This window comes from Helianthus annuus, chromosome 11, assembly GCF_002127325.2.
Source record: "Helianthus annuus cultivar XRQ/B chromosome 11, HanXRQr2.0-SUNRISE, whole genome shotgun sequence".
In the NCBI taxonomy this organism is placed as follows: Eukaryota; Viridiplantae; Streptophyta; class Magnoliopsida; order Asterales; family Asteraceae; genus Helianthus; species Helianthus annuus.
In genome coordinates this window covers 187298029-187322348 of record NC_035443.2, presented here as the reverse complement: position 1 = coordinate 187322348, position 24320 = coordinate 187298029, and the positions used below count along the sequence as shown (strand labels likewise).

At 36.3% G+C, this 24320-nt stretch overlaps 2 protein-coding genes across 50 annotated transcripts; one reads left to right on the top strand and one right to left on the bottom strand.

The window, feature by feature from the left end:
* Positions 1–1513: 1513 nt before the first annotated feature.
* LOC110883700 lies at positions 1514–5920 on the bottom strand. 49 transcript variants are annotated; one of them, XR_004873436.1, is made up of 12 exons: positions 5683–5883; positions 5509–5574; positions 5287–5399; positions 4914–5135; positions 4710–4825; positions 4505–4596; positions 4275–4357; positions 4085–4181; positions 3757–3849; positions 2611–2724; positions 1814–1885; positions 1514–1731 (listed from the first exon to the last, which is right to left on the bottom strand). XR_004873436.1 is itself a non-coding variant. In XM_035980383.1 (11 exons), exons 3-9 carry the CDS (start codon positions 5353–5355, stop codon positions 2718–2720), a joined length of 378 nt encoding a protein of 125 aa, XP_035836276.1. In that variant the 5' UTR covers positions 5356–5399; positions 5509–5574; positions 5683–5920; the 3' UTR covers positions 1514–1731; positions 1814–1885; positions 2611–2717. The 49 variants fall into 49 exon arrangements, 3 of the variants coding, with proteins under 3 accessions (XP_035836276.1, XP_035836275.1, XP_035836274.1); XR_004873426.1 differs by adding an exon at positions 2469–2529 and having other exon boundaries at positions 2611–2740; positions 3757–4181; positions 5299–5399; XR_004873433.1 differs by having other exon boundaries at positions 5299–5399; positions 5683–5879.
* A 4355-nt stretch (positions 5921–10275) lies between these two features.
* Positions 10276–11472, top strand: LOC118484348. Its single transcript, XM_035980380.1, has 5 exons — positions 10276–10360; positions 10440–10496; positions 10611–10745; positions 10834–10965; positions 11066–11472. Exons 1-5 carry the CDS (start codon positions 10292–10294, stop codon positions 11204–11206), a joined length of 534 nt encoding a protein of 177 aa, XP_035836273.1. The 5' UTR covers positions 10276–10291; the 3' UTR covers positions 11207–11472.
* The last annotated feature ends 12848 nt before the right edge of the window (positions 11473–24320 follow it).

The following is a 24320-nucleotide window of genomic DNA, read 5'->3' as shown; positions in this document are numbered from 1 at the left end:
AATTTCAAGATTGGTTTTGTCGTAGATACGCTCCTCGTTAATCAAACGATTGTCTGAATCAGACATAGACGCATTATCTGGGTACGGCATTGTCTCAAATCTTTTGAGTGATGAGTTGTTTCTAGCTAAGAATTTTTCAACTTCACTCAAAACATAGTTTTTATTTGTTCCGTTCCTTTCCCACAATAGGGCATAGCGCCGCCAACACCTGGGATTGCTTCCCGGGCTGGAGAAAGTTATTAATATACTTATTATTTATGATTAATACATACTTAAAATGATACAAAATGTATGACAGATTAATGTGTTGGCTATAATTAGAGTTATAAAGTTGCTCTTCCATCTAAACAATTATCTATCCAAAAGAGTATATTCTCTCTCGTTCAAACTTCGCTTACCAAAAGAGTGTATTTATAATTAATACATACCAAATGAATGGAGAGTTGTTGTTTCTAACATGGAGGTATTAAAGCAGAAGTGGTAGGGGCTTGAAACTCTATCGACCATCACGGATGTGCCATCTCCATAGTCGCTTCGGTGAGACAGTATTTGAAAAATCTTGATTTCCAATCGTTTTAAAATTACAAACAAACTATACAATTGTAGAATGCAGAATCATTAAGTCCTTACATGAATCTTGGTTGCTCGTTCTTTTTGTGGTCTTCACAAACAAACCCTTTGAAGCACCCTTTTGCAATAATCAAACTTTCTTCTTATTCTTCTTCTTCTTCTTCAGAATTGTCGGAATTGAATCGCCATGTGGAATCTAATCTGAAAGTGCGACGCAATGAGAAACAGAATGGTAGAACCGTGATGGTGAGAGAATTAGAAAGAGGCAAAGCAACACATGTCCCAGTACCAGATCTTGCAAGGTTTTATTTCAAAACGAAAAATCCAAGCCTAGCATGCACATAAATGCATATGTCAGAACTACTGCAATCTAACAAAACAGTCTCATGTGCACTATTTAGAAACAATAGGTATAAGTATCACAATGTAACACTAAGGTATAACACAAAAACATTGAACTTTATTGTATAATCTAACACAAAAAATAATATAATTAAAATAGAAAGATTACACCTGTCCCAATACCAGATCTTGCAAGGTTGTCTTTCAAAACCAAAAATCCACCAGGTTTAAGCCTAGCCTACACATAATCTAAACTTTGAGAGCAACATAATTATACATGTATTAAAAACAAAACGTAATGAATAGTGTTTTATTATTATAACAATAGTAATATATTTTTCATAACTTTAATTATTTTTTTTATTATAGGTTGGGATAAGCTTGGTATCAACCGGTATTAAAATTATATTATACATATATTATAAACAAAACGTAATAAATAGTGTTTTGTTATTATAATAATAGTAATATATTCTTCTTAATATAATTAAAATAGGAAGATTACACATGTCTCATGTGCATTAATGGCCATAAAAATTTGTTGAATATTGGAATTTTTTGATAGTGAATCTTCTGAGTTTTGAATTGTAGCTCGCAATCATTATCTCAACTTAACTCATTACACCACACTTGCATTATGATTATATAGTTCAAATGAAAATCCACTTATACATCATTATTGCATAATATAAATTTTTTATATATCATAAGAAAAAGTAAAACTTTAACCCGTTGACAAAGAGGAGTCAATACAGATGACAAATACTCGGATTGCTTTTCTAGTGGCAGATCTTCCATTCCAATTAACAAACCAATTGCCTATAAAAAAATAATAATAAAAGTGTTAGAAACCGAAATTGACAAAAAGGACCTCCACAGTTACCTTAAAAATTTGACTAACATCTTTAGTACGTGAAAGTTGCTTTGAAACATAATCCATACTTGTGAACTAAGAAACTGTATCGTGTAGGCTCTGCAAAAAAGACATGCACATATTGCTTAGAATTAACTATGCGGATAATGTATGTAGAGGCCACACAAATATTCAACTTTTTTTCATTTAGACCACCCAAGTATTCAGTTTTTTTTTTTTTCATTTAGGCTACCCATATATCGTAACTACTTGAATAGGTCACTCAAGTTTGTATCTAGTTTCAAGTTATACAAAATCTTACTAAAAACAATTTGAACAACAAAAATGCTCTTAAACATTACAAAAATGCAAATAAACCTTTCATGAGGTGAACATGTTAAAGGTTAAGATTGTTGCTTTCTCGTAAAATGTAAGGACATTCTCATCATTCTGCGTCTGCATACATATTGGGTGGCCAGAAAAGTAAGTAGGAAGAAAATAATTTATGTATTTACCTATCATTTACTGAAGCTGATAAGTACATAGATTCATTTACAATATGTCAATATCCCAATTTTTTTTTTTTTTTTTTTTTGCTATTTTTGTCAAATGAAACTGATAATACAGAGATTCAAATGGGTAAATAATAATGGATAAATTGATAATAGTGAGGAGTTGAAAAACTCTTCCAGTCATGTTTGACCTGTTTCATTTTTAATCAAGTCTAAGTAAAGCTTTATCCAGCAGCTTCTCGGATAGAAGACCTAACCCAAATGAACATGTTTTTAAGCAAGCGGGTCCAAATTGACACCTATAGATGAAGGGGTAAAGTGATAATTCTATACCTGAAGTGTTCTCATTCCTTCATCTTCACTTCTTCCAATTACATGACTGTCAATTGTGTAGTGTTGAATAGCGTCTTCTTTGTCAGTTATACAAAGCCCTCTCAATGCTATTCCCTAAAACATAAAATGACTAAATACAAAGGTTACAAGTTTAGCGAATATATTAAACAGTATCTAAGCATACTAAATTCGAAGGAAATTACAAAATGTTTTCAAAAGTAGCAACACCAAACAACTATTAAGCTCTTTTAAGTATGTTAACTCCTGTGATAGATAGATATGTTTCTTGTTAATTAAGTTATCCAGGTCCAGTTTTTAAAACACTGGTTGTAATATTAAAAAAACAATGCGAAAAGATATTTAGGATATACTTTATTGAAACGAATTTTAGAGAAGTCATCCATCATCTCAAAAATACATGTTAATGTTATAAATCTACAATTTAATTCTAATGTGATGACAGACATCTTGAAAACATTACTCTATATAGCTACATCACGTGCATTATTTGACATCATCAAAATTTAGATGAATTAATGTAGAAAATATGAATTATGTTATTATTAAAATCACGATTAAGAACTTAAGTTGGTATTCTAACTGGTCGATTGACTCTCAATTTCTTTTCTTTGTCCCCAGTCCCCACGAACTAACTCAGCACACACTATGGTAAGATTATTAAAACAAAATGTTAAATGAGCTAAACAAACATGCAGATAACCTCTCAATCATGTTCGTTCTATTTTCTTTAATTCTTTATTTTCTTTTCTAAGTCTTACTTTAATTTCGATTCTTTTAAGGCCCTTAACGTGCACGTGACTTAAAGATCCAATGTCTAGCGGTGTCTACATCGTTTCATATCATGTAAGGGCTATTTTCATCATACGCAAGCAAGATAATCATCAGAGCAACTAATCAAAGTCATCATACAAACAATAGCATGAATTAATACTACACCCGTAACCCGAACCATCAGATAAACATATGCATATAATACCCACATGAATCAATATTAATTTGCAATAATAATAAAAATATTTTTGATGGGAACCTACGATTTAATAAAAAAAATGATACCAATGTTCACAAATATAAGTGATTGAATGTCAGAATGATCAGTGATAGTGAATAAAAAATGGGTCTCACTTGAAATGCAATTTCAAACTGCTCACAAGGGACAATTTTACAATTTGGGTATTCTTTTTCAGCTGCAGATAAATTGTACATCTCACTAACGCCCTTCACAATGAAGATTTGTTAGTAAATTCATTAATGATTTCAAAGGAATTAAAGCACTTCAAAGGGCTTACACATCAATTAAAAGGAATTTGAAACCTTAACCAGATAAAATCGAAATAAAACAAAATAATGTTGTGCGAAAGTAAAAGTAAGTAATGAAATACATCTTACATTACTGATACAACAAAGAAATTGAATAATCTGGCGATAGAATCGATGCAGAGATTAGACATACATTCAAGCGGAATAATCCAACGATTATCGGGTTACAACAACAAAATTTGAGAAGAAACATACTTGTTGGTTAGTTGCTGCCATTGAGATTTAGGGTTCTGAGAGTGAAAAAGGATAATATAATTGGGTAAAAACCAAAGATAATAAAATAACAAATCTCGATTAAGAAATACTGATAGAAGATTGAATACCTTCAGTTTGGATTGGATGGTGTGGTTCCTAGATGATTCAAGCAGCAGAGAAGGATCCATTAGGGTTTTACAACCAAACAGCACTGGTGATGGAAAAATTCTTGTCTCAGTTATAACAATAGTAATAATAATCAGATCTGGAGCCAATTACCGATATGCCGAACAACGAAAATACCGATGAGCAGAAAAATTCTTGTCTCAAATTAAACACATTCATCTGAAAAAATTACCAGACAATGAAGAATTAACAGTTGTCCCAAAAAATTGAAATTTCTCTCAGACTTTTCATCAAACAGTTGCAGTGCATCTAACACCTTTCCATCTTACAATTCACATTACAAAACAAAACCGGTAAGATAAGAACAATTAAGGTTGAAAATCAAACATTTTACAACCATGAGAAACATTTTATAGATCTTTCCACTACATTCTTACTTTTCAAAAAGAACCTGAAAAAAACGTGATCTCCAAAACACCCTTTCATAAGGCTTCAATATGCGTTTCCGGTCAATCAATTTCATACACTCAAACCTCCATTTAGATCCACCGCACTAAATAAAGAAATCACATTGTTGCAAAATAATCAGCAAGTTTGTGAAAAAAAATCAATAACCATACAAAAACATAAACCTCAATTACATGATTTTGCAAAATAATCAGCAACTTTCCTTTCAACCAGAGATAAATAATGCATGTCGAATGGATTGGCACTTTGGCAGAAACCTACAATAACTATCTACATGGAAACAACACTCATTTAACACAATTACGCCTAAAAAAAAACTTACAGGGATAAGCAACCCTAGGGTTGCTAGGCTCAATTTCATTAGCCACACGCAGTATCGGAGCAATCTCCACCAACTAATCACACCATGAAAGAAATAAATTGTCTAGTGAGAGTTTATTTTTTGGGTGCTTTTAATCTTATAAATTGCTTAACTAATGATTTTCAATTCACCAAAGGGTATCAATCGTTTATTGAATTATTCAGAAAAAATAAGTGAAAGATTACTTTTTAGCTGACCTTGTTCATGTATCCTTTCAAACTGAGAATGCCCACAAGCCTTGTGTTCTTCACCATAATCAATCTACCGCCCTTTCAAGTAATAAAACATTTCTCTATCCCTATAAGAAACACAATAATCTATTATCAAAACCCAAGAATTATTCATCACCATAACACAACACGATTACACCAAGAAAACAACAATTTGGATGCAAGTTAAGAGCAAACCTATCGTAGAGTAGATACTGGTTAAATAACCTAGATCAGGCACCAGATGCTTCTCATCTTTCTTCTCTGCCATAACAAAATTAGGTATTCCACTAAACACATGGTAAAATATGAAATCATACGAAATCGAACCCTAAATTATACAAAGATACTAATTGAAACCCTAAAAATCACCTTGAACACCCTTAAACTCAAAGAATTATCCGTCAATTTCGATAGAATGATGGATTGAAATATCCGATTGAATGTTGTCGCCGATGGTACTGAGAGAGAGACGCAGAGGATTCTTATTCAACAGAGAGAGATTAGGGTTTTCGTGTAGATGAGGAACGATTAATGAGAGAGAGAGAGTATAATTGAAGCGTACATGAGGTATATTGCCGCTCAAATCACAATTGTGAGGAGTATTAAGTTGCCATGTGGCAATTAGTGGATTAAATTTATGCCAAGTGGCACTAAAATGTATTGTTTTAATATAGATAATAGATAAGGAAACCCAGGCACCTCATAAGGTGAGGGTCTGACCCAATTGCTTCTTCAATACCGTGCCTCTGCACCTTCACAGCAACAAATTGTATAATCGTACTTGTATTTCAGACACCATTCGAGATTTTAAACATTAAATAGATGAATATAAAAGAAAAACATCAAACATGAATTAAGATTTCAGATGAACATTAAAGATAGAGAAAAAAATCCTTACATGTAGAAGACGGGCGGAGATTAAAAACTAACACATTACTAATTTATTAAAAAAACCCAGATAAAATACAGTTTTGGCTGGCCTGATAAGACCGCGTGAGCTAGAATACACTTAAGTTTTATAGTAGTTGCTGAATGCATATCTAGAAAGCAAGAAACCTCTTCTGCATTCTCAAATAAAATATAAGTTGGGAGTTGATCAGGTACTCCTGCACATTATATTTTTTTAAAATTAGTTAACATATAATATATTCAAAACACAACATATTAAATAACTAAACCAAGAAACAATACACACCAAGAGAGATTCCAAAATCTTGCACCAAGATCAACTTCTCCAAAAGATATATTTTTATTCGAGAAGCAGTTGTAGAAATATATATAATCAAATGATGTATAAGAAAACATTTCTTGATTAAATGATTAATAATCAAAGTTATACACTTACGTAATAGGAAGTTCAGGGAGAACACCAGAACAACACGGAATACATATGGCTGCCATTGAAAAGATCTTATATTACATTTTTGCGGCAACCGTGAGAAGAGGGAAGCAAAACCCTAATTGAGGATAAACATGAATGAGTAGGATGAAAAAGATCAAAACAAAAAAATAGAGAAACACATCACATACAATTACCGTGATTTTAGATTCAGCGAGTAGATCTGCAAATGGCAAATTGTGAAGTCGTATGCAAATTCGAACCCTAGAACTTCAATTTTGTGTAAAAAACAACATGAGAAAGGAAGAGCAAATATGAGAGGAAGATTCCAAACCTGACCTGCTGAAATCTTAAACCAGAAAATAAGATTATGGCTGCAACAATGCGATAATTGTAAAAGATCAGACCATCATAACATTCATCAGTATAATTACACCAATACTAATTGTATTATATAGCGAAAAAAACGGGATCTTACCACAGCCGTCGGCCGACACTGAAACCCTAGATAGCCACCAGAGCAAACATCTAAACCTATATTTATTATAGTCGTCTTCGTCTTCCTTTAGAATTCAGCAGCTAACTATTGTGAAGTTTCAAGCTGAAGAGATGAAACAATAATTCAAGAAGAAGGAGAAACCCTAACCTAAGAAGATGAAACGACGATCAAGTATGGGCCTGGATGAGATTTAGGGTTTTGGATGCGAGACGGATGAAAGAAACTGGGAAAAAAGGAATGTAGAAAAAGAAGCAGCAGCAACGGCGTGAAGAGGAGAGGAAGAATGGCTGTGAAGATTATTAGGGTTTAGAATGTGAGAAGGAAAAAGAACGGAGTCATTGTGTGGTTTTGCCGCTCATATTGTTTCAAGAAGAAAGGATTGGATGCCAGGTGGCAATAAGTGGTTTAAAAACATCCCAAGTGGCCAAAATTGTTTTGTTTTAATATAAGTAATAGATTTATTGAAATTCCTTTTACATGACATTGTTTAGAGGCAGAAGATTGCAGCAATTGTGCCTATAAAGTGTTATAACTTATACCCATTTAGTAAGATGGTTGGTGGTCTATATTCTCTGTCCCAATTCAAAACCGAAAATCTCATGTATCATGAATATCCAAGATATGAAGGCTACATCATTATCTCAACAAACAAAAAGATCGTATTTAATGAATTCTCAAAACTAACACCATTTTTAGTTGATCCTCCTAAAGGTTTTGTTTTGTACCCATTGACACCATGCATTAAAACATTAGCTCATGACAGAAGACGTGAAAAGTATATTGTTGGTAAGTTAAATTTCTTTTAACCTTGGCGCTAACATGTTATTGTTTAAACTTTAATTATATTAGTTATCTATTAGTTATTATAATATATTTTTTTCATTTATTTGAAAATTTATGTTAATAGTTGTACCTTTTGTAGATGTTGTTGGAAGAATAATATGTGGCGAAAGAGACAAAAAGAAATATATGTTTAGGTTATTCCTACAAGATTTCACGTAAGTCAACTCTTTTGGTGACTACACATTATCTAAAACTTACTATTTAACAATAAATTAAAATCTAACAGAGGACATGTTATTGAAATGGAATTGTATGACATGAGAGGATTGGGATATGTTACAACTCGAATGAATATAGAAAAAAAAGTCTATAATATACGTTGCTCGGGTCAAGTTGGTTTACTGCAACACCAGTAAGTTTTTTAGTTTCATTTATTTTGTTTCTTAACAATTAACTTTACACAATTATTTGTTTAAAACTCTATAATATAATTTGCAGGAAACATTTTGAGATCAAGGATTTGACTAAAATCGTTTTTTCTCCTAAAATTCCAGAATCACATCTTATTGGTTTTAATATTCGATCATCTATTCCATGCGATTGTATTGTAAAATGACCCGTTTATTGTATCATGTTACATGGCATTCTTTTACTTATTTATATATATAGTTTTTTACTCTTTTAATGAAATGCTAAAATTCAATGTTATTTGATGTTACGATTTACATGTTTGTTATCTACATCTGATTAGAAATTATGAACTTATTTGATACTATTTCATATTTAGTTTATCGGTCTATCTAATTTGTCTCAAGTATTTGAAATTTTATCCTTTCGTTACTTTAATAAAAAAAATATCTTTTATGTTTATTAATATAGAAATCTAGATAATAGATTGTAACACCACCATTAGCATTTAATCTAAATATGAAAACTTTTAAAAATTTTCCAGTTTTTTGTAATCATAAAAAATTAGATTGTTAGTTCAATAGTTAACAATTTGGGCCGAGACCTAATTGATTCCTACATATTAAGTTCAGGCCGAGACCAAGCCCAAACAATTTCAGGCCCAAATTTTCCTTTGATAATTGGGTCAGCCACCATAGCCTTTTTTTCGAATTCTAAATTAAACAAACTTCTAGAATACGAAAATTACATATATCCGGCTTTTACATTTTATTTTCACTAATCATTAGAAGATTTACTTTCCACAAGGTATCTTTCTTCTACTTTAACCTTCACAATAACCAAGAAACCCTTTTGATCTTCATCTTCTTCATACAATCTTCATCAACAATTTTGATCGGTAATTTATAAATGTTTGATACATACTTTATTTTTGCTTTAGTTTTTTCAATAACTTTGTTCAGAATTTTGATTTCGACTCTTTTGGGTGTTTCTATATCTTATATGTTATGGAACGAAACTTTTTTTTATACATCATTTGGTTGTTTTGATCTTTTACTTTTGATTGTACTGGAATCTCAAAGCCTTATATACAGTGTTTGTTTTATTTATTTCCATGATGTTTTATGTTAGGTTATTAAGTCGATGAATGTTTATGTATATACCTGATGAATGTTTAGGTATAATGTGGTTTATAATGCTGATGAATGTTTGTTCTATGTCTTGGATGTTATTGAAGGATCTGCTGCTTTTGAGAGTTTTGTGTTCTTTATTTTTTTTAATATTTATAACAGATATTATTTTCATAGTATGCATGTCTTCATATTGATCTTTAAGATTCTAAAAAAACTATTCGTGAATCTATCTTTTTGTTTTATTATTTTTACAGTTGTGATGTTATTTGGTATTTCATTTGCAGATTTGAAGGTTTGATTCTTAATTATAAGTAAACTTTTTATAAGTTTCTCCTTTAACAAATGGCAGAAACTACATGTTTAAAGTTGAATACCTTTTGTCGAAACTATCTTTTACCTTTAACTTGGATTTTTTATGTAATGATTAGTATCATGTAGGTAGTATGCACTGTTTTTATTTTAAATCTTATACTTAAATGAATGTTTTCATACTTTTCTGTTTTTGTTGAGTCTTATATTATTGTTTTACGGTCCTTATAGATGTTATCTATAGATCGTTGACTACATTTTATACTATTTTTCTGAATTAATGATGTATTACTTTTTGATATTGATGTTTCATTGTTTGAAACATATTTAGTAAAAAAAATTTCTTTATTTTTGTAGTATATGTATTCAAAAACTGCATCTTTGAATGTAATTATTCTGTTGGTTAAAATTTTGATTTATGTTGGATCTATATGTATATATAATAAAATTTCTAATGCTCGCTATAATTTAACTCTATTTTCAGTTCAGTTGCTGGTTGTGTTCATAATGGGAGACAATTCCGATGATGAGGTTCTTGAAATATCTCGTGATCAGTTCGTTCAGAAAGTAGACGAGGTAAACTACTAATATCTATAGACCCATTTTTGATTAATGGTTATATGGCAGTAATTATATTGCATTTTGTCAATTTTAGGCCTTACGTCAAGATTATGGCTTCTTTTTTTCACATGAAGAACCAAATGACCACCAGGTAATCTTATATTTTTTTAAAAGTATATTTATACAAAAAAATTCATGTGATATTTACCATAACAGTTAATCATTTACATTATTTATCTTAATGTATAATGTTGCATTTTGTCAGGATATTTGCATTCCGCAAGAAGATGCCATTACCATGAAGGAGGGAGTTGGAAATACAAGTAAGGGTAAACTACATGACGTTGAATGTACTTCCAAGGGATTTATATCTGAAGGATCTCAATATCTCACGAAAGATGTAAGTTTTGAGATTCATACAAATAATATTAATTTGTTAACAATAATATGGTATCGTTTTGAAGATAACATTTTTTTTAATCATAAAGGTAAAAGAAAGTATAAGGTCGGTTGGTAGTTCCAAGTCTAAGAAGCGTTTACATGGAGAAAATTGCGGACAACACACTGTTCCTGAAGATCCGGCAGTTTTGAACTTCACACGTAAAGGGGAATACAGGCTGGTATTATTTTTGAATATAATAAATCTTTAAATTTTCATTATTTTTCGTCATTATTGGATGTTTAACATGTAAACTGATTAATAAACGTTGTTACATGCAGCGTCTTCCCGTCGGGGTATCAAAACGTGCTGGTTTTACAAAGAAGCTTCATACACTGAAGATTGAAAACATGCAGGGGCAAGTTAGTACTTACGAAGTCAAACGGGAAAAAACGGAAGTGCGAAACGCTATTCAGTCATAGACTGGCCTGTATTTATGGCGGAAAATAAGTTGAATGATGGCGACATGCTTGATTTCACTTATGTGACTTCAAAGAAGACCGTCATCTTAAAAAACGTCCGACATGTCTAACCAAAAGTGCACCGAACTTTTTATAAACCGTCTTTATAACAACTGTTTGGACTTTCTTTTGGTAACTATCCTTTGAACATGTAACCATCTGGAATTATTTCTTACTAGACTTTTGTATGTTACCGAACTGTTGTGTATATGTTTAGTGTTTAAGTTTATGGTTGTTTATCTAATTAAAAATGTATATCTAAATTCCAGAATGTTATACTACAGAATATACTATATATTGTCAATTTTTGTAGTGACATTTGTTTGATACTTATCCGTCTAATGTTGATGATAGAATCAATATACGTCATTTGATTATTGTAAATCATAACATACCGAAAATACAAAAATTATACTTGGAAAGCGTGAAATTATAGGTAATTTTAATTTTGGAATAACTAATCAACCATAAATCAATAAAATCTTTTGCAATTTAACTTGATATGGTATTAAATTGATTCCAAAAATAAGTAAACCACTATTTATATTGAACGAAGACTCTTATTTCTTTTACTTTGTAAGCCTCCACTTTGTTCGTTTACTTAACGGTTATACATTTAACGATTTGGTGTTCTTCTTCTTCTTCTTATTGCAGTAACCTTAATCGCATTTCCGGTAATGTCAAAAAGATCGAAAAGTGAAAATTTTTCTTCTTCATTAAAAGTTGTACAGAATGAGAACATTGCAAACCGTAAGTGCCATTTTTATTGATTTATCATAATAAAGTATACATTTACAGATCAGGTTACTTAATTTTTCATCTACCGTTTTACAGTTATAGTCATGCCGAAAAGGTCAAAGATTGAGTCTTCGTCTTTCGGCAAGCAACCTTGCACTACAAACAATTCAAGTGGTAACATTTTGATTATCTTTCAGTTTAATTATTATTAGGTCGATACATGGCTCAAACCATTGACATATACTACTTTTTTTATGCTTTTATTATTGATGTTGCAGGTGTGATATCAAGGATTCCATTTTCAGACATAACTAATGGTATACATATAATCCACACATATATGCATAATCCTTTAACATGTTGTTATAGTAGTTTGCTTTTTATTTATACTTTCTAAATTGTAATTTTAATTTTTTTTTAGTTCGCAATCCTGATACGAATAAGGAAGCGAAAGAGAGGCGAAGACAACGAAAAATCTATTTGGATTCTCGGAAAAATCAGTCTCTACGTAGACATTCTAACGCTCTCAGGAATGTATCTTCAGGTAATAGTTGTAAACTAAATCTAACTATGAAAGGAATGTACTTTCATGTAATAGTTTTAAAGTTAGATTAATTCATAAAGATAATGTGACCAGGAATGTACTTTCATGTAAATATCTAAAACTTTTGTCCGTAACAACTTATAATCGTATATTGAATATTGATGTTGTAATTTGTAGTTGACCATTAAAATTAAATTAGCATTCCAACAGGATAAATATATCAAAATATTTAAACATGTAACATAAGCCAAAATATTATCAAGTAGTTTTACAACATCTAACATAAACCAAAAGATATAAACAGGTTCCAAAAAAGCCATTGGTACACACCTATATACTTATTGCTAAAACCGTTTGTTAGCCAAAATTACCATACAAAATGGTTGAACGGTTTAGATCTATGGTACTATGTCACACCCCGAATTCCACGTGTCACCGGTGGGCCCGGTGTGGGGTACAGTGACGTAGTTGGCATCGTCATAGACAATCAACACAATATAATAATGCACAGCGGAAGCAGAATAGATACATTTCAACTTTTAAATAAAGTGCAATAATAATATCACAGTAGTTGAAACGGATCCACAGGCGGATCAATAAAATAAGATAAAAAAAATTGTTCAACAGGTATTTTGTCGTCCGAGCTTGCGAGACTATAGTGGACGCTCTTAGGAAACAGCCAGCCTATTTCGTATAGTACCTGCACTTAACCTTTTGGGAAAAATACGTCAGTTTACACTGGTAAATACAAATCGACTGACTCATTTTGAAAAAATGATTGAAAATTGATTTGAATGCACAAGGCATAAATATTTTTATTAACTTGGGATAATTATGCAATATAAACTTGTGAACGATTTACATGCACTCGTATCTTTGGTGGCCCGGGATCTACTGTCCGGGCTAAAGATTAAATGACACACCACATTAAAGAGTTATACACGCCGAGTGTACGCCTACACCCCGTGCTCTGGTCGTGGCCATCTCGTAAGATAATGCCAAGGATATCCGGGACACGGTCAATAACCTCCCAAAGCCTAAAGTAAGACAAGACTGTTTAAACGAGTCGCACAAGCTATTCAAGACTGTACACCCATAAGGCGCAGGACTTGTGTGCCCGATCAAGCGGTATTTTAAATACCGTACCCCAAGCCCGTATAGGGAAAATAAGTCAAAATGTATTTACCTGAGCAAGTATGTAACACAATCGGTAAGTGTGGTAGCTTTTACTGGGCCTCCTAATCTGGAACAAAGGTTGATAATTAACCTATTAGATTCCTAACGGGTCTTTTATTTAAGCCTAAGCTTTGACCGGTTAGTTTTAAGAATGATACGGTTTACGCACGATTAAGCGAAAGACCGGATAGAATGTGATTTAGACCCGACAAGTTTGAATACTTGTATAATATGGGTATACTAAATACATTCTGGATTTTGAGATAAAAATGATAACGTTTGACCCGTTTCGGTCAATTTACGCAAACTAGTTACGTAAACCGAACCGAACGCAAAAAGGGCGTTACGGGTAGCCAAAAGAGTCAAATGCAAGTTTCCTGAGATAATATGCTTTAAATGTGATATAACATCAGTAAGTTATGTTCTATATTGCCCGGAATGATTTTAAACTCAATTTATGCCTTATAAGGGCATTTTGGTCATTTAAAAGATCATAAAAGAGTAAAATTAGAAATCTGAGGTTCGGGTCTGGTTCATACAGAAAATATACTTAATTTAACATGTTATAACGGTAGGGTATGACCCATATATCAAATCTATCATTTAAAACCAAACTATGCACCGTAGGGGTATTTTAGTAATTTCACAAGGGCTAAAAATGCCAAAACTGGAAATCTGAGTTCATATACTTATACTTACTGTTATTATATGAAAATATGCTAAACACATCAGTAGGTATGTGTCTTATATGTTTAAAACGGGTATAACGCTTACTATGCGTTTAAAACGCTAAAAATGCGATTTAGAGCCGTTTCCGGGTTTATGTATGAAAGCTGAGATTTTTATATTTCCAGAAGGCTCAAAATAATTTATTTAACATATAAAATCAGTAGGAAAAGGTTTCGGGTCAAAAGAATGTGTAAAACTCATTTTATGGCTTAAACGGTCAAAACCGACATAAACCGAAATAACTAGGCGATCTAAGATCCGATCAGCCAAAAATTAAATAAAAATCATCAAAAATCCCAAAATATTATATATCAACAGTTGGTAAAAAGTTTTGTATCAAAACGTGGCCAGAAAGAGGTTATACGCGAAAAGGGCCGTTTATGTAACTTTAGAATATAGTTTTACGCTAATGGCCATAACTCAAAATCTGGACCACCAACTGATCCGAAACTTTCGGTGCAAGTTCATATATTAGAAATAAAGATTTCTATCCTTTCACTTTTCCAAAAATCACGTTTTATACCAAAAAGGGCAAAATAGTCAACTTTTAAGCATAATCGGAAACATGTAATTTAATCGGCTAAGTATAGATTCAATCAACAAAAATTCCAGAAAGTTTTACCAAAATAAAAATGGTCAAAAATACTCTCCAATACAGATCTCAAACATGCATGTACGAATCCGAATCGATAGTCTACGAAATAGTCGTTTTATAGGACTTTCGGTTCCGATTCGTATCTCTACTAAGGATTGTCGAGTTGATCGTGGTAAAACACATTCTTATATTCATTATAAAGCTATCTATGATGATCAAACAGATTGCATGTCATTTATATTACCGTTTAAGCTATTTTTCTCAAAAATCACTTCTGTTGACTTTTTAGAAACACGTTTGACTCGACAATTAGCATGCATATAGTGGGATTCAGATAATACCCTTTAGAGGGTTTGTTTCCCACATAAATACCAACATATATCTGGTTTCAATTTGAGAAATGACTGAATAAAACTCGTTTAATCAGAAAGTCAAAGTATATGAACAAACAGTTTGACTTTTACTAATAATCGATGCTTGAACGAATTAAGGACTGAATTAGAAGCTTACCAAGGTCCTATTGATGTTAAGCTAACACTAGAAATCGGCCTTGATGTCCAGAAATGCTCCAGAAGTCCTTGAGAGCTTTTGCAAATTTGGAAGTTCTTGTTCACAACACAAGTGTTTAGTAAAATGAGCTTTGGATCAGATTTAAGGAGTAATTCAGAGGTTGTGGTTAGCTTACTGTAGTCATAGGCATGCATGGATGTTTATTGGAGCTTAAGGGAGGTGAAAACAGCTGGAATGCACACAAAATCGGACCCAAATCGCTGCTGTTCGCGAAATCCAGAGCTGGGCGCTGGGTCGCGGCCCGCGTAGGACCTCAGGCGGGCGCCTGGGGTCAGCAGTTCCAAAGTTTGCCCATTTGTTGCATGTTTGGTCCCTGTACTTTGGTTGCGATGATTTGGCTACTTATCTTGACCCGTAAACCCCCAAACTTGGTTTCTAAGAACCTTAGGACATCTACCTACATGGTAATGTCCTTGGAAAATTTTGCGCTCAACCGAAAAGCCATGAAATTCGACGTTGACGCTTTTAGTCCTTCAAGTACGGTTTTGGCCATAACTTTCTCATACGTTGACGAAACTTCACGAAATTTTAACCACATATTCTAGTGAGTATATTTTAGCTTCTCAAAGCTTCGGGTCTGCCAAAAGTTCACTCAAAGGTATAAATTAAACATGTTGACACTTTTGGCCCCTATAGTTTGAAATACTTCACTTTTGTGCAATTTCCGCGTCGTATGATCCATGAACCACCCGTTTAAGGTTATAAACATTATGTAGGGTTATCATAGAGTCTATTTATCCATTGTTGACACTTTGGACCCTTACGTTCCATAGTTTTCACCGTTTGTCACTTTTAGTCCCTCTAAAGTTCATTTTCACATACCGGAACCTTATGACACGTGTCAAGACATTATTGGACGAAATTTTTTGAGGTGTTACATCCTCACCCCCTTAAAAGAAATCTCGACCTCGAGATTTACTGAAACAAATGGGGATATTTCTCTTGCATCGTGGATTCCACTTCCCACGTGTATTCGGGACCTCTACGGGCACCCCATTTGACCTTTACAATATGTACGTGCTTCCTTCGAAGCTTCTTTACCTGTCGATCCTCAATCGACAAAGGTTTTTCTACGAACTTCAAACTTTCGTCTATGTGTATATCTGTATGCGGTATAACCAGTGATTCGTCAGCGAAACACTTCTTCAAATTACAGATGTGAAACACATTATGAATAGCACTAAGCTCTTCAGGCAAGTTTAACTTATAAGCGACTGACCCGACACGTTCGATAATCTCGAAAGGTCCTATGTATCTCGGGCTCAGCTTGCCTTTCTTTCCAAACCGCATCACACCCTTCCAGGGCGATACTTTAAGCAATACTTTTTCACCTACATCAAAGTGAAAATCTTTGCGCTTAGGATCCGCATAACTTTTCTGCCTATCCCTGGCAGCTTTCAGACGATCGCGAATCTGAACGATCTTGTCTGTCGTCTCAAAGACGATATCTGGTCCTGACAGTTGGACTTCTCCAACTTCGGCCCAACAAATGGGCGATCTACATTTTCTACCGTATAGGGCCTCAAAAGGCGCAGCCTTGATGCTGGAATGGTAGCTATTGTTGTAGGAGAATTCAATTAGTGGTAGGTTCTTATCCCAACTACCACCCAAGTCGATCGCACATGCACGAAGCATGTCTTCCAAAGTTTGAATAGTACGCTCACTCTGACCATCAGTCTGAGGATGATAAGCCGTACTAAAATTCAAACGAGTGCCCAACGATTGTTGGAAACTCTTCCAAAAATGTGACGTATATCTAGTATCTCTATCGGAGATAATAGATATAGGTATATCATGTAACGCTACAATCTTATCGACGTATAATTGGGCTAACATATCTGAGCTATACGTCTCCTTGATGGGTAGAAAATGGGCTGACTTAGTCAGTCTATCTACTATGACCCATATGGTATCATTTCCCTTTTTCGTCTTCGGCAAGTTGGTGATGAAATCCATTGTCACCATTTCCCATTTCCACTTGGGAATTTCAGGTTGTTGAAGCAAACCTGACGGCTTCTGATGCTCAGCCTTGACTTGCGCACAAGTCAAACATTTAGCTACATGCTCAGCTACTGACTTTTTCAAACCAATCCACCAGTAGTTTGCTTTCAAGTCCTGGTACATCTTATCAGCTCCAGGATGAACGGAATATTTAGAGCTGTGGGCTTCCTGGAGGATAACATCCCGAAGTCCTCCATAAACTGGAACCCATATTCGTCCGTTTAGTCGTAGCATTCCATCTTTGTCGTAGGATAACTGCTCCTCAGTTACTCCTAACTTTTCTGCAGGATAGTTAGCTTCCAGCACAGCTTCCTTCTGTGCAGCTAACACCCTATCATTCAAATTATTTCTTATTTCAATGCGCTTGGCATTGATTCTGATTGGTTTTACCCTTTCCTTTCTGCTTAAGGCGTCGGCAACTACATTTGCCTTGCCTGGATGGTATCTTATCTCACAGTCATAGTCATTTAAAGTTTCCATCCATCGCCTTTGACGCATGTTCAATTCCTTCTGATTGAACAAGTGCTGAAGACTCTTGTGATCCGAATAAATAATACACTTGGTTCCATACAAGTAATGTCTCCATAGCTTCAAAGCAAACACAACTGCACCCAATTCCAAATCGTGGGTGGTGTAGTTCTTCTCGTACACCTTGAGCTGGCGAGAAGCGTAGGCAATGACTTTGCCTTTCTGCATGAGTACGCAACCCATGCCAGTATGTGATGCGTCACAATACACCACAAATTCCTCTATTCCATCAGGCAATGTTAATACTGGCGCATTGCTCAGCTTCTTCTTCAGAATATCGAAGGATTCCTGCTGCTTAGGGCCCCAATCGAACTTAACCTTCTTACGAGTCAACGAAGTTAGGGGCGCAGCAATCCTCGAAAAGTTCTCGATAAATCGCCTATAGTATCCTGCCAAGCCAAGGAAACTGCGAATCTCGGTAGGAGTCTTCGGCTCCTGCCAGTTCATGATTGCTTCTACTTTAGCGGGATCTACTTGGATACCACGCTCGCTTACTACATGTCCAAGGAATTGGACTTCTCGAAGCCAAAATTCACACTTCGAAAATTTGGCATAAAGCTTCTCTTGATGCAGAAGTTTGAGGATACAACGAAGGTGTTTCTCATGGTCAGCTTGGCTCTTCGAGTAGATAAGGATGTCGTCGATAAAGACGATGACGAACTTATCTAAATAAGGCTTGCAGACGCGATTCATGAGATCCATGAATGCGGCTGGTGCGTTAGTGAGTCCGAAAGGCATCACTAGGAACTCGTAATGTCCATAACGAGTCCTAAACGCTGTCTTGTGTACGTCTTCCTCCTTGACCTTCAACTGATGATATCCTGACCTCAGGTCAATCTTGGAAAAATAGCTTGCTCCTTGCAACTGATCGAAAAGATCGTCGATCCTGGGTAACGGGTACCTATTCTTAATAGTGACCTTGTTAAGCTCACGGTAATCGATGCACAGACGCATCGACCCATCCTTCTTTTTAACGAACAAGATTGGCGCTCCCCAAGGAGATGAGCTAGGCCTAAAAAAACCTTTAGCTAACAACTCATCCAACTGCGTCCTCAACTCCTTCATCTCCGTTGGTGCCAATCTGTATGGTGCTCTTGCTACAGGTGCAGCGCCTGGTATGATATCTATCCGAAATTCTACTTGCCTATCTGGTGGCAAACCAGGTAGCTCTTCAGGAAATACTTCAGGATATTCCGAAATAACAGGGATATCCTCAACCTTCGGCTTCGGCTCATCAATGGTAACTTGTGCCATGTAAATGACACATCCCTTCCGCATGCACCTGGATGCCTTGAGCATGGATACTTGCTCAGGCAATCCATGCTGGGTATCTCCTTGAATAGTAAGTGACTCACCGGACGGAGTCTTAACTATTACTTGCTTTCTATTGCACAGAATCTGGGCTTGGTTACTCGACAACCAATCCATGCCTATCACTATGTCGAATCCAGCTAGCTTAAAGGGAAGCAAGGATAGCGGGAAGGAATGATTCCTAATGGATATAACACATCCATCTAGAACAGTCGAGGCGGTTTCTATGGTTCCATCGGCTAGCTCCACCTCATATTTTACGCTTAAGGTTTTAACAGGAAGGTTCAACAATTTACAAAACTTACCATCTACAAACGACTTATCGGCTCCTGAATCAAACAAGACTCTAGCAAAAACATCATTTACAAGAAACGTACCTGTAATGACGTTGTCGTCAAGAACTGCCTCCTTGGCGTCCATTCGGAAGACTCTCACATTAGTCTTCTTACCATCATCAGCTTTCTTCGCATTCTTTGGGCAGTTTGGCCGAATGTGCCCCTTCTCGTTGCAACCAAAACAAGTTGCATCCTTCATTTTCTTGCAATCCACAGCTTTATGATCTGTGGACTTGCAGATCCCACAACGTTTCTCGAAAGACTGGGACTTAGACTCCTGCCTGCATCTCCCAAAAGTGATGCCTCCTACAAACCTTGCATTTGGGTTTTTCACCCGACTGATCTCCTTTCTTGAACCCCGACCCTTTCCTATGGTCGTTGTTTCCCTTGTGTCGTTTCTCAGATCTTCGTGAGGTGTCATCCTCACGTTTCCTTTTGTTTTCCTCCGAGCTCTTCAAAGCTCTCAATCTGACAACATCTTGAGTGAGGGAGAGGGATAGATCAGCTACTGATCTAAATGTAGTAGGCCTTGAAGCCTTGACGCTTGCCTTTATCTCCGGTGCCAGACCCCCAATATATCGAGCGATCCTACGCGGCTCCGGGGTCACCAGATAAGGCACTAACCGGGATAAGGTGTTGAACGTAGTAAGATACGCTTGACAATCGAGATTCTTCATAACTAGAGACACAAAATCCGATTCAATTCTTTCGACCTCATGCTGCGGACAGAAATTCTCCTTGATCAGTGCTACAAACTGATCCCATGTCATGCTATACAGAGCGGTCTTTCCAGTAGCTTGTAGAAGCGACTTCCACCATGCTAACGCGTCTCCCTTGAACGACTGGGATGCGTACTTCACAACATCCCTATCAGCACACCCGCTGATATCAACCACAGTATCCATCTCATCAATCCACGTCATACAATCGACGGCTCCCTTTTCCCCAGTGAAATCTCTGGGCTTGCAAGATACGAAATACTTGTACGTACAGGACTTGCTGTACGTATCATGCTTCAGCTTAATCTCTTGCTTTGGGACGCTGCTGTGGTTGGAGGAGTGATTATCATCCTCAGCTTTCTTCGGCTCACTCTTTTTAGAAGGTGGCTTACTATGAGCCTCAGAATGAGTCTTGGGCTTTGCGTGCGTTTCTGTTCGGGTCCTACTCCGAGTACCACTAGATTCCCTGAATTGCCTATCCATAGCTTTGGCAACAGCGTTATCTATCAGTGCTTGCAACTCTGCACCGGTGACGTGAATCTTTGCATTATCTGAGTGTTCCCCAGAATGACTGTTGGTCTCCTCCGATTTGGCCATTGTAGCTTTAAGCTATAATAAAGGACAAGGTCTAATTTAGAACCTAACAGTATTATCGTTCTAGACGATTTATTAACCATGGTATCAAGAACCTTAACAGTTAATTTAATAAATTTCATTCAGGCTCTTAATAGCAATCAAGGAATGAAAATATATATATATTGGCACCATAGGCCTAGTCACATGGACAATTACTAAATTATAAATTTAGATTTTTATAGGATTATAAATTGTATAATTAAACAAATAATCCTTTACTAGACAGAGGGTCATAAACCACAACTGCCACTATATGACATAGTCATAACCCATAGGTATCAAGTCATTAATAGACTTGTATACAGATATAATCTGTAGATAATTTATTAAAAAGGGTGGCTTGTGTGATTCTACCGATCACGCTTAGCCAGGAATGTTAACATGTTTTCAGATGTTAACAGGGAGTTGAATCCTTTCAACCAGGTTTTACCATCATGGCCAGGCCTGTTAATAAGGCATTCAAGCTAGGTTATACGTTACTAAGATTCTTATAAATGGCAAATCAAATAAAAATTGATATTTCCATTATTTTAATATTATATTCATGCATATAAATAAAAATGAGAAATTCAAATTAACCATTTCAAATTTTTAAATCAAGTACTAGTACATCTTTGCCCTAAACGGGACTTTAATTCAAATAACATGAATAACATGCCCGCGCAGGGGCTAAACAACTAACAACAACAACAAATAAAATAAAACAAACCCACGCAGGGGTTAACAGAACAACATACCCACGCAGGGGTAGAATACAGGAATAGATGTCCACGCAGGGACATGAGTAATGAGATAACAATCAAAGGATTCAATGATCCTTCTTACTCTTACCCTTGAGTAAGTCAAACACCTTCTTGAACATACCACTGTTGCGTCGGCGATCAGCTCGCATCTCGTGTTGCAACTCACGTCGCATGCTGTTAATCCCATGCAGGATTTCTTGAACCTGCGGCGGCGACATCATAGGCGCCGGTGGCGGTGGCTGGTACTACTGCGGCTGCGGTGGCTGTGGCTGCTGGTAACCCAGAGGGTAACCAAATGTAGACTGCCCAGCAGTCCAAGTGTCTCCAAATGGACCACTAGGTGGGAGCGAGCTGTAGTTTACAGCTTGCCAATAAGGGTGTCCTGTGTAATCGTAACCCTGAGGGAAAACCTGCTCGAACGGGTTAAACTGGGCTGCGCTAGCGTAAGCCGGAATCGGCTCTCCATAGTTCTGCGGCGGCAGAGGCGGGATCGGTACTGAAGTGACCTCCGATACGGGATGCGGAGACTCCCCCGTCTCGGACTCCTCGTGAAGAGGCGTGTAGCGGCTGCTACCAACATGTGGAGGGGTGCCTATGCGAATCCCTCCGCGCGTAGACATACGCGCATTCCTCCTTGGCCTCTGAGGCGGAGGAGGTAGAACTGGTGGCGGCGGTGGCGACAGAGTGATCACGTCGCGCCAGAGGGCCTCAGATAGGTCCTGCTGTAGAGGCGGCTGCTGCTGAAGCTGCTGCTGCTGAGAGTGGTGCTGCGAGTGCACCGGCGAACCATGGCGAGACTGGAGCATCGGAGAGTTGTGGCGGCTGGGGGTGTAATACCAATCGTGCTGCCGAAACCTCTCCTGAAAGCTGTCAACACCATTGTAGGGTGATCCCCTAAATGGTGACCCATCCGATATCTCGATGGGATGGTTGGGCGTACCTGACGGTGGCAGTGAAGGGTCCGTGTCTTCATCAACTTCCATCTCGTGATCACCAGGAAAGTGGTCCTCCGGTCCTAGTGGGTTATGACCCACTGGCTCATCCACAAAAGTATCAGGGTTATACAGACCCTGGTAAACTGGTGCTGGGTATTGGTGAGGCGACTGATGGAGCGGTATGTAAGATCCATGGGAACCATGGGGCCCATTCTCCGAGTGGGGCCCAAATGATTGGGGTAGTGATGGCGAAGTGCTCATAGACACCGAGTGTCTAGCCGGCTCGGCGAATGATCCCCAAAGATCATTGGCTGCAGTGTGGTGCGTAGCTGACGGAGCTCGTCTGTGTGAGGGTCCTGCCTCATGATCGTGCGATGTGGCAAATCCTCCTCGTCCGAATCCTCCTCGTCCTCGCATACGTGGCGGCATGTTGATCCTGTCAAAATTCAAACAAGTTGCACAACAGAATATATAAGACAAAGATAATAATTAAAAATAAAATAAAATAAACGAAATGTTGAACATTTCCTAAGTTCTTTGTCTAGACTCGAAAATCGAGGAATGTGCAATTGTGTAACTGAGATTAAACACATTAGGATAGTGTTTAATTCACTCAGCGTTGGCTCTGATACCAACCTGTCACACCCCGAATTCCACGTGTCACCGGTGGGCCCGGTGTGGGGTACAGTGACGTAGTTGGCATCGTCATAGACAATCAACACAATATAATAATGCACAGCGGAAGCAGAATAGATACATTTCAACTTTTAAATAAAGTGCAATAATAATATCACAGTAGTTGAAACGGATCCACAGGCGGATCAATAAAATAAGATAAAAAAATTGTTCAACAGGTATTTTGTCGTCCGAGCTTGCGAGACTATAGTGGACGCTCTTAGGAAACAGCCAGCCTATTTCGTATAGTACCTGCACTTAACCTTTTGGGAAAAATACGTCAGTTTACACTGGTAAATACAAATCGACTGACTCATTTTGAAAAAATGATTGAAAATTGATTTGAATGCACAAGGCATAAATATTTTTATTAACTTGTGATAATTATGCAATATAAACTTGTGAACGATTTACATGCACTCGTATCTTTGGTGGCCCGGGATCTACTGTCCGGGCTAAAGATTAAATGACACACCACATTAAAGAGTTATACACGCCGAGTGTACGCCTACACCCCGTGCTCTGGTCGTGGCCATCTCGTAAGATAATGCCAAGGATATCCGGGACACGGTCAATAACCCCCCAAAGCCTAAAGTAAGACAAGACTGTTTAAACGAGTCGCACAAGCTATTCAAGACTGTACACCCATAAGGCGCAGGACTTGTGCGCCCGATCAAGCGGTATTTTAAATACCGTACCCCAAGCCCGTATAGGGAAAATAAGTCAAAATGTATTTACCTGAGCAAGTATGTAACACAATCGGTAAGTGTGGTAGCTTTTACTGGGCCTCCTAATCTGGAACAAAGGTTGATAATTAACCTATTAGATTCCTAACGGGTC

What these genes read in the sequence shown, in the direction of transcription:
- LOC110883700 (XM_035980382.1), bottom strand. Translation starts at nt 5,355, where the DNA reads ATGGTGAAGAACACAAGGCTTGTGGGCATTCTCAGTTTGAAAGGATAC. An exon ending in CCCTAGGGTTGCTTATCCCT is followed by an intron (nt 4,358 to 5,062) that starts GTAAGTTTTTTT and finishes TTCCATCACCAG; the next exon opens with TGCTGTTTGGTTGTAAAACC. An exon ending in TGGCAGCAACTAACCAACAA is followed by an intron (nt 4,051 to 4,146) that starts GTATGTTTCTTC and finishes TTCTATCGCCAG; the next exon opens with ATTATTCAATTTCTTTGTTG.
- LOC118484348 (XM_035980380.1), top strand. Translation starts at nt 10,292, where the DNA reads ATGGGAGACAATTCCGATGATGAGGTTCTTGAAATATCTCGTGATCAG. An exon ending in AAGAACCAAATGACCACCAG is followed by an intron (nt 10,497 to 10,610) that starts GTAATCTTATAT and finishes GCATTTTGTCAG; the next exon opens with GATATTTGCATTCCGCAAGA. An exon ending in CTCAATATCTCACGAAAGAT is followed by an intron (nt 10,746 to 10,833) that starts GTAAGTTTTGAG and finishes TTAATCATAAAG; the next exon opens with GTAAAAGAAAGTATAAGGTC.